General features: G+C 38.1%; 3 protein-coding genes across 3 annotated transcripts; 1 reads left to right on the top strand and 2 right to left on the bottom strand.

The window, feature by feature from the left end:
* The first annotated feature begins 312 nt into the window (after positions 1-312).
* LOC139198509 (putative calcium-binding protein CML19) lies at positions 313-1097 on the top strand. The gene has a single exon (XM_070827361.1). It carries the CDS (start codon positions 405-407, stop codon positions 825-827), a length of 423 nt encoding a protein of 140 aa, XP_070683462.1. The 5' UTR covers positions 313-404; the 3' UTR covers positions 828-1097.
* A 448-nt stretch (positions 1098-1545) lies between these two features.
* Positions 1546-3501, bottom strand: LOC103424331 (protein LYK2). Its single transcript, XM_029107554.2, is given in 2 exon segments — positions 1546-3123; positions 3125-3501. Coding segments are annotated over 2 exon segments (1860 nt in total). The 3' UTR covers positions 1546-1640.
* A 2953-nt stretch (positions 3502-6454) lies between these two features.
* LOC103442148 (ribulose-phosphate 3-epimerase, cytoplasmic isoform) lies at positions 6455-8557 on the bottom strand. The gene is made up of 7 exons (XM_008380905.4): positions 8288-8557; positions 8182-8186; positions 7609-7671; positions 7414-7520; positions 7189-7286; positions 6840-6974; positions 6455-6741 (listed from the first exon to the last, which is right to left on the bottom strand). Exons 1-7 carry the CDS (start codon positions 8402-8404, stop codon positions 6586-6588), a joined length of 681 nt encoding a protein of 226 aa, XP_008379127.2. The 5' UTR covers positions 8405-8557; the 3' UTR covers positions 6455-6585.
* Between the last annotated feature and the right edge of the window lie 2139 nt (positions 8558-10696).

The following is a 10696-nucleotide window of genomic DNA, read 5'->3' as shown; positions in this document are numbered from 1 at the left end:
AAGTCGTTATATCAAATAACTTACCTAAAATATTTTTCTTAAATAGAATATTGTTGTACAAAACATAGTCTTGCACACGTATTTACGAAAGTACCCAACACCCAGCATCCCGTCCAGCAAGTTGGTTGGTCAACCACGACACGCGGCATTGTCTCATATCAGTACCACATTAAACCCAGAACCCTACGCTTACCATATACAACAAGAGCAACTTTCGGAAAGAAAAAGAAAAAGGAAAGCTAATGAAAATGAATTGAAAATTTTGAGTTTTAACGATGAAGATAAAATAAAGGGTAAAGTGAATAGTACCAAGATTGATTTTTTAGTGTAAAAATGTGGTTTTTCGTTAAAATAAACAAAGAGTTTTTTGTTAAAGTGCCCAAAAAAAAAAAGGTTTCTAAATAATGGAAAAAGTAGCACAATACGAGCGCGTTTTCAAGCAATTTGATGGCAACGGAGACGGAAAGATATCACCTATGGAGCTGCAACAATGTGTCGGAGCGATAGGCAGCGAGCTCTCGCTAACAGAGGCGGAGGTGGCGGTGGAGTACCTAGACTCAGACGGCGAAGGGCTGCTGGGGTTGGATGATTTTGTCAAGTTTGTCGACGGAGGATGCGACGAAGAGAAGGTGAGTGTTTTGAGGGAGGCTTTTAAGATGCACGTGATGGACGGGAGTGGGTGCATTACGCCCAAGAGTCTTAAGAGGATGCTGAGTCGAATTGGCGAGTCCAAGAGCGTCGACGAGTGCAAGAACATGATTGCGAGGTTTGATCTCAACAGTGATGGGGTGCTCAATTTTGATGAGTTTAAGGTCATGATGTTTTGAATGATGGTGTATGAAGTGTGATTTTGGTTTGTTTTTGCTACTTTTGTAAATTGTTCATTCATTGTTAATTACTTGGCTTTATGGCTTGAGTGCTGGTTTTCAGCCAATCTAACTCGAGAGATAGAGATTGTTACGTTCATTCATTTGCTTCTCTACTGCATATTTGGATTAGGCTGGTTGTTTAGGACATTATTTCCAAGTACAAATCGCTACCTGTAAAGAGTAATTTAGAATATTACATCCCATAAAATAAAAATGCTTTTCAACTAAGTCTACTCCTTTTTCCCTCTTTACAAGGGTTGGTGTTGCTCCATGTTCATGCGGTTTAAGTTAATCACGCATTTTATGTACTTTTAACTTGTTTATGTTACATTTCCTCGTTGGTCTGGGATACGACGATCATGACATCTCATGTGCAAGAGTCTTCCCTCTTGTTCAATGTTCTGAAATATAAAGGCCCCGTTTGTAATAAAATAAATAAATTATAATAGATAATCCTCTACACCGAACGAGGTCTAAAGATAAAAGTCTTTCTTTGGTTTGAATTGACTGATGCTTGACTGAGATAGTCAATGCAGCACATGCTCCTATAAAACAAAGCAATAAGAAATCATGTTTATATAACCAACAACCATTCAAGCTAATCACCGTAGTTCAATAATTGGGGACGTATTTTAAGTCTGTATTATTTGAAGAAACAAAGATATTACATATATATACAAGCAGAAGAACCCTATGACAAGAACCTAAGACAACATTAAAAACATTTGTAACAGCGTCCAGAAGAACATGTCTTCTGTTTCAATGCTTTATTCACTTATTGTTTGCCGGTGCTGCTGCCTTCACCAGCGGCTTACAAGAGCTCTCACTGATAAAAATATTCTCTCCCTCCACGCTTTTCGACTGCTCCACCAATTGCGACAACTTCTCGACAACTTCCCCTGCACTAGGCCTCAAACTAGGGTCTTCGTCGACGCAGGCCCTCGCAAGATTCGCCAATGTGACAGCTGCATCAAACGAATAGTTATCCCCCAACGCGCTGTCCATCCACTCTCTTAGCTCCTCTGCATCGTCTGACTTCAACACAGATTTGATCTTCTCCGACAGGTAAAAGTTTCCTTCTTCCTTGGCGCCCGGCCTGCTTATTGGCGTTTGTCCACACAAGACCTCTAGCAACACCACACCGTATGCAAATATGTCAATGCTCGGAGAAATCACACCCTGTTGAAGATATTCGGGTGCCATGTACCCGAAGCTCTGATCCTCGGCTTCATTTTCAGCGCACTTTGCCATGCCGAAATTCCCAATCTTCGCATTGAATTCTTCATCTAGGAAAATGTTTCGGCTCTTGACATTTCGATGGACATAAGGGGGGTTCATAATGTGGTGCATGTACTGCAATGCCATGGCCACATCAAGACATATCCTCAGCCTTTGGCTCCACGTTAAGAAACAATAGCATGACGCAATGAACTGGTTTTTGATTGCCAATCCGCCGTGGAGCCAGTCCTTCAAAGATCCATTCTTCGCGTACTCGAAAACCAGAAACGATTCTTCCCCCTCCGGCCTCAAGCAAGTTCCCAACAGCCTCATTACGTTGGGGTGATGGTGAATTGCGTCATGAAAAAGGCCAAACTCTATCTTCGGAATGCTGTCCGGCTGCGTGCGCTTTACTGCCAAGTTCTTCCCGCTTAGGCGGCCGTGGTACACAGATCCCTCGATATGGTTGCTCGAACTGAAGTCCTCGGTTGCTCTCGTCAGCTCCTCAATTGTATACATCTCCACCAGCGCCTTTCGTGGTGTGGTGGTCTCGACGATTTGACTGACAAAAGTATCTTGAGATCCTTCAAACGAGACTTTCTTGTCGCTTGTTGTCCTCACACTTAGGCTGAGCTGTTGCAGCTCCACATCACATCCTTTTGGTGAAGTCTTTTTCTTTTTCTTCATCTTAAGTAGCAAGAATGCTGCCGCGATAGCAATGCTGGCTCCAACAGTGACTCCGCTAAGCACGACATACAACTCGATCTGGTCCATCTTCGCCTTCTTCTTGTGTGGACTAATTGCTGGGATGCTAGTTGCCGGAAAGCGCAAATTGGTTTCCCGGGGTTTTGCTAGGGGACCGAGTATAGGCTTTCTTTCAAGCGGAATCAGAAGAGATGTAATAGGTGTCAAACTTTCGGGTCTAAAGCTTTCGAATGATCTGTTATTTGCAGATACGATAGCTTCTTGTGTTGTATTGAACTTAACAGCCAATTCAAAAATTGTTTCGCCTTCACTCACCGGATATGAAATCAAGTCTTGATTGTTTCACACGTTGAGATGATGAAGGACAAGCACATCTCAAGGGGATCACCAACTGAAGCTTATCAGCAAGCCCACCACTGCCGCACTTACAATCAATCGGTATCAACAAAAGCTCGTCTTTAGGAAGAAACTCCGTGTTAGCTGAAAATCCGTTCGCGTCTGCTATCACCAACGGATTGAGGACCAAGTAAGCGCTCAGATTGGAGAGAGAGGAGTAGTACGCGTTAGTGCGAAAAATCGCGAAAGTTGCACACTTGTTCTCTACAGATGATGCGTTTGCAGCGTTGCAGTAGCAGCCGGAAGCGTCAGGAGCGGTAAGAAGTGAGAAGAAAAATAGGAAGGAAAAAGAAGAAGCAGCAGCTGCAGCCATGCCGATGAACCACTAGGCTGACTACTCAGTTCCACATGAGCCTACAAAAAATAAAAACAATTAAAAAACTTACTTTGTGAAAGTGAATATTTTGGATCTATACAAAATAATTTTGAAAATTGAATGGGAGAATTTTGTCAAAGTTGTTCATGAACAAGATTCTTGGGGATGGCGAAGGAGTTGTTTAATTAGTCCTTACCTTGGGCTAATCCATCCATCCTCCATTACCAAATGCTAGCTAATGGGCAGCTACTTATCCCCAAGTTCCAAATGTCGCTTACCATAAACACTTTTTCAATCGGATAGGATGTTTGTTATTTAACAAGACGGATAGTTAATATCGGATTGATAAGTCGTCAATAACATTGGTAGATAATATATCAAAAGAAAAAAATATCGACGTGTTATCGATACATAATTTGTCAGTTACTAGTTTGATATTGATCATAAGCCGTTATTCTCTAGACAAGATGTTATTTAGTCAATTTAAATGGTGTCGATAAATCATGAATACTATTGATAGGTAACATATCAATAACAAAAAATAATAACATGTAATTCAAACGTTATCCTCGTAAATGAAATGAAAAATGGAAGAAAGTTTAAATGGCAAGCAGGCAACATCAGTATGGATAAAAATGATGCAGGATTTGGAGAAATTTGAGGATAAAAATGAATGGAAATACAATCGAAGAGACAGTGATGTAGTTTAAAAGCGAGGCATGAAATAAAGGACTACGTTTTATTGATAGGTCAAGTTGGTTATGAAGATCGTAGGTTGGGAAGCTCCACCACTCACCAATCAATCAAATAGTCAAGTCCCCCCCCCGGCTGATCACATCAATTTTTTTATCTTACGGAATGGCAGAGAATCGAACATAAAACTTGTTTTGGATTTCAAAATGAAAAATAACGGTACAATGATCTCTATATTATATAAATTCTCTCGATAATACTCTTTGAAGAAATTTATATGGCTGACAATAGAACTAGATAAAAAGTTCGACCCACTCACAAAGCAGTCAACCTCTCTACATTTAGGTACCACTTAGATCATAAGTAGGTAAAAACCCTAATATTACAGTTCACTCATTTGTGAGTGGGTGGTCGAACAGTCCACCTAGTCTGACTAGTCTCGAACGCCAAAATTTATCCAATCTTTGACATCTGTACAATGGCTTAAGTCTAACTAAGTTCAGATTCTTTCCAAAAAAAAAAAAAACTAAGATTCAGATTAGTAAAAATATGGTTTTGGAAACTCCCATATTTCTCAAAATTTCAAGCACATCCCAATGAGAGATTTTTCAATACCATCTGGCCAGCGGTATGCCACGTGTCATTATATAAGTATAATAATGTTTTTTTTAAGTGTCTTTTCACTTATATTTCGCATGTGATGTACACCCATGTTTCAAACACACTGAAATTATCTACATCCTAAGATTAAAGTAAAAAAAGATGAATGCACATTCGTTCAAGGCAAAGATTTAAGTTAAGAAATCCGGAACCGGATCCCCTCCGGACCCAAATGAACTAAGCTCAAGGATCAAATGATCTGGACCATTGAAATTTGATCAAACGGCTACAATTATTATAACTTTAGAGATATTTTCTATTTGTAACAGTTGGATCAAATTTCAATTACCCAGATCATTTAATCCTTAGGCTCAGATTTTTTAAGTCCGGATGGGATCCGGTTCCAAGAAATCCAAGTCGCAATGGACGAACGAAAGAGGCCAACAGTGGATGGCACGTGATAACACATGCTGACCACTTCCCTTTTGGTCAACAATAATAACCAAAGTATCAACTTGGGACTTCGGAGCATGCCTAAAGATGTAACCTAATGCCTTTGCCGACATAACAAGTTGGGAGTCGCGATTTTCTCCTCTCCCGCCGCGCATCCACAACAAAGTTACGTTACTGTCCGGCCGCACGAGTACTATACGACAATGCTCAGGTGAGATTAAACTTGTTAATAAAAAAATAGAACTTGATTTCCTCCTTCCTAATAGGTAATAGGTATCGATCCGATCTCTCACTTTTCTGTTTCATTAAATATGTAATTAAGCGTTTCATTATGTTTTTTTTATAGGTCTTTCTAAAGTAATTTCTTCTCTCCCAAAAATGGATAACATAACTTGAGAAATGCTAATGACTCTCTTAAAAGTGAAACTCTTCATAAACTCTCTGCCGCATCATGTTTTTGACGTACTGTTTTATAATATTGGCATGAGAATTGACGTTACATTGTAAGATGACGGAGTCACTTTTACGAAAGTCTCTTAGCATTCCTCCACTTTTACATCTTCCTCGAATAAAAAAAATACTAGTTTTATGTAACAATTCAATAGTGGATGCCAAATGCAAACATTGTGTTCAGATCGCATATGATGTCTGGTACATGTGCTCTATACTCCACAGATCTGGAGAACAATATAATCTCGATATAAAATAAACATGTGCTAACGTCGAATACAGGATTGTCTGGAGAAAATTTGCTGAGAAACGATTTTAACCGAACATTCCCAACGTAAGCAACTGAAGATTTCCCTTGTAGGGAAGAACTTCCATGCACAAAAATGCTACCAAGTCAGTAAACCCAAACCATTCACGTATCGCCATGTGAAAAAAATAAAACGAATGACAGTGAGTGATTGATTTGAGATAATGACTCGGTGGCATCCTTGTTGCATGCAAGTCTCTCTTTACAAGGCGGCCATAGTGAGGCTAAATTCACCTTATAACCTCATTCGAAAACTGACTACTAAGATGAATGATTGAGACAAATCCCTAAAGATAATGAACATATCGTCAGTACGGTTGTATTTATACAGCCTCAAGCAATCCGATGAGCGATAACAAATAAAAAAGATCGACATAAATGTATGCAATGTATCAAGGAATTGCCAGCCGAGGGATGTCATGATATTCAAGTACGACATAAGAAATGTAAGATGTAAAAAGCATCCGCAGACTCATCACATTTTTAAAACTATGTCAATTCGATCATAGAGGTACACACTGTAAATGTATGTTGATAAAATAAAAACAAATTATGATGTCTGCTTGCCCATACCAGTATCAACTTTTCTGTTGAATTCCCTCAACGCTACTTCGCAAAAGGGATATTACTGTCGCAGGCTCAGGGGCTCCAAACACGGAACTGCCTGCAACTATGCAGTTGGCTCCGGCTGAAGCTGCCACGTCAATCGTTGAAGGTCCTAAGCCACCATCTACCTGTGACATGAGAATGAAAGGAACTTTAGTACCTGTCCCCGGAAGAAACAACCCTTAAAATGTGTGTTGAGAGGAAACATATGGGATTATTGACTTACCTCTATATCTAGCGAAGGGTACCTTTGTCTTAGTGTGCGCACCTTCTCCATCATTTCTGGCATGAATTTTTGTCCCCCGAACCCAGGTTCTACCGTCATAACAAGAACCATTTCAACATGATTTTCACCTTCTATCTGTAAATAACAAAACATCATTTGAATATCTTCCGTATTAAAATGTCTCTCCGGATTAGACAGTTACTGAATACCAAACAATGGATACGATGACAAAAGATCAGATTGTCTTTCCTAGGTCACTAAATGTCATGCAAGTAAGCCTGGTCAATCAATACATATACACCAAAACTATATGGGGTGGGGGGTTTAGATACAAAGAAAGAAGCAAGACCAGAGGATAAACTTCTTCAATTGGCGTTCCGGGCTTTAATGCCACACCTGGCGTCATGCCTTTGGACTTAATTCTTTGAACAAGTTCTTGCCAATTGTCTGCATAAACAAGGATAACGAAAGATAATGAAGGAAAAGTAGGGAGTCCCTTTTGTATCAAGAAAATACCACAAGAACAGGTAAAGGAAGTAAAATAGGAACATTCCAATTTCCGACCACAACCAACCTTTAGATACTTCAACATGAAATGTAAAACCTGAAGCACCGGCTTTTCCCATAGGTTCGACATAATCAAGAGGATTTGTGACCATAAGGTGACAATCAAGATACGCCCTGTAGGCGAAAAAAGGAACGAGACCATCATACCAACATCCATTTATACTTGATAAAAATGAACATAAAACAATGTCAAGGTAGTTACTTTGTGTGCTTTCTCAAACTCTGAATGACCGGAGCACCGAGTGTTAAATTCGGGACAAAGTGCCTGTTGGTAAGAAAGATAAATGAATACAAGACCACCCACTATTTACATTTGTGAGAAAAAGCAAACGTTGCGATTAACATAAAACATCAATTAATTACAATGTCTTCAGTAAGCACATACGAAATTTTTCAAAGAAAGCAACTTCATGGATAGATTATGCAAAGATGCCGACTTGAATACGAAAAATCACACATTAATCCAATTATTAACCAGTAGCTAACAGAATTATCATAACAATACCAACAACAACAACAACAAAGCCTTATCCCACTAAATCATGTCGGTCGGGCTGTATGAATCCTAGAATACACGCTCGGTTTTGCTCCAAGTCTTAACAGAATTTTCAAAATCTATCCAATCATTAACTACTCACTGTATCAAAGTTAACCAAGTAAATAAATTTGTTAAAAAAAAAAAGGAATTAGCAAACCCAATTCGTTGGCAGCCACTTGAGAGTCATGAGAAATTGGGAATTACTAAAACAGCAACAACAACAAAAGTCAAACTTACCCATCCTGCAAAACAAATACGAGGTTTTTGTCAAACACTAGACATGGTATTAATGAAAAAACATTGAAATTCATCGGACAACAGAACAGATGGATTGAGGGCGTACCATGATGTCCATGTGGAGCCAATCGGCACCGCATTTGAGCATGCGCTCGGCCTCCGATGCCAAATTGGCGAAGTCCGACGACAGCATCGACGGGGCTATTTTCGCCGTCACACCCATGTTTTCAGAAGCCGCCGGTTTAGTCAACTAACTTTTCAGTTTTTGGTGGGAGACAAAGACGCCACGACAAGTCCGAGAAGACAAAAGTTAGATGCGGGCGGAGGGTCGGTGGTACGAGTAGTTAACATAGCGCGGCTCAGCTTAGGCCCAATAAAAATGGATCAAGAAACCTCTGAGGCCCAATAAGTAAATGGACAAACTTACAATAACAAATAAAATGGATGGTTGACTTGTTGTCGGAGTTGTGCTCAAAAAGTCAGTTTGTGTGCCTCTTTTGGGAAAGAGATACCATCAAGTCTACTCATCTGGATCATTAAAATTTGATCCAACAAACAGATGTCCCTAAAAAGTTATAATAATTTTACTTGTTGAATCAAATTTTAAGAACCTAAATGAGTGGACTTGGTGGCTTTGGTGGGAGAGATCTGAAGAGGATCTCTTCCCCCTCTTTCGTTTATATTTTGTTTCAATTATCTACCCGTTTTGATGACTGCAAATTCAACCGTTCATTGTTCTAGTGCGTAATCAGTTTCAAAACATACAGCAATCCTACCCAAGATTCACCCTATGTAAAGCGGTTGCAAATGAATTGGGTTTGATAATGTATAGAAGAATCAGTTGCAACATTAGCACATGTTTTAATAGGAAAAGTAATAAAAATGATTTGAAAACTTTAAGTTTTAACGATAAAGATAAAATAAAAAGTAAAATGAATAGTATCATAATTAACCTTTTAGTATAAAAATATGATTTTTCGTTAAAATAAACAGCACAAGAAGATTTTCATTAAAATTCCTAATTTCATGAAAAATACCAGTAAAGAGAGTTCCTAATTCCATGGAAAATATCAGGAGAGAGAGAGAGAGAGAGAGAGAGAGAGAGAGGAGGAAAGCCACATGGACGGCGCGTCTCATATGAATTTGTTCTTATATTCAATAATTTGACTGATTGATTGATGATTATTCCAAGTGAAGATATGATCAAAGTATGGTGTGGTGGATACGTTCGAACCACACGATAGGGACAAGGCCAGCCCAAAACAACAATTATGCTTCAATCGCTAATCAATTTCAATCTCTTTTTTATTCGTGTTTTTGGAATTAAGCATTAACTTTATACAGAGTTTTTTGTTGCTCAAAGCTCACACTGAACGAGCAATTATTTGGTATACGAAACACAATCATGAAATGTTATTTATCAATCCGAACGTCTTTATAATGCATAAATAATACATAATGTTAAATTTTTTAGAAATCTCGTTCAATTAAATAAGATAATTTAAAAATAGGACAAAAAATATTACAGTAGGTTTGATAATGGTCAAGTGACATGACTGCTTATTATTTAAACGAGGTAGTCTGATAGATCCTTGTAAGGAAAGTGCAGCAAGTTCTTATTATTCCTTGTCTACAATTATCCAAATTTTGATGTCTAATATCCTGTAGATAGTTCAAAATGCATAGGAACAATAATCAATTTTAGCTCAAATAGTTTGTAGAGGGATTCTACCTTCTCAGATCCATTCAACATGTGCAATTTCTTTTCTGTCGATACACTTTGCAATTTGTACTTGAATCCCTTTTGTACATGCTTGTTCAATTAATTCAATAGTTTTTGTCATTGCTTTGCTAAAATGAAACTCTATTATTTAATTATCCTGCTATAAATTGAGGAGGAGTTGATAGAGCTTCGGATCGAATCTCATTTTTCTTTATATCATACAAAGTTTTAGTTAATTCACATCTTCTAAATGTGCTATGTCGACTTAAATTTAGGAAATGGGGGCCATCGACCCCACTCAACTATCATATATGCCCTAATATTATCGTATGTCATGATCATGTACGTGGCGCACTGCATGACCTGTCTGTGTGTTTTCCCCCTTTAAGTAAAACTTTTTTTTTGGTCGAATCCTTTATCCATCTTTTTGGACAGATTAATTCTTTATTTAGCAGTATTGGAAAGCGAGGAGGAGAGACAAAATCCCTTTGTTATCTTCTTTTGAAGCTCTTAAAACTATTTTATTTCTTTAATGGGGTTTTCTCTAAACATAGTAGTAAACTAATTAAGTATCCACCACCACTCGATGAAAGATTAAAAGTAAAAGTACGTTGTACTAGAGAGAGACAATTTACTTGTAAAACGTAATTTTTTATGATTATATTATTATTTAAATATTATTTAATATGTTATTTTTGTATTAATGACACATTACATAATTTACGAATATGATTGAAAGATTGATTTACCTAGCATTATTCTAAAACAAACAACAATTGTGAGGAACTTAAT

The sequence above is a fragment of the Malus domestica genome, chromosome 09 (assembly GCF_042453785.1).
Source record: "Malus domestica chromosome 09, GDT2T_hap1".
In the NCBI taxonomy this organism is placed as follows: Eukaryota; Viridiplantae; Streptophyta; class Magnoliopsida; order Rosales; family Rosaceae; genus Malus; species Malus domestica.
Note: the sequence above shows the minus strand (reverse complement) of the source record. Positions and strands in the feature narration are given on the sequence as shown.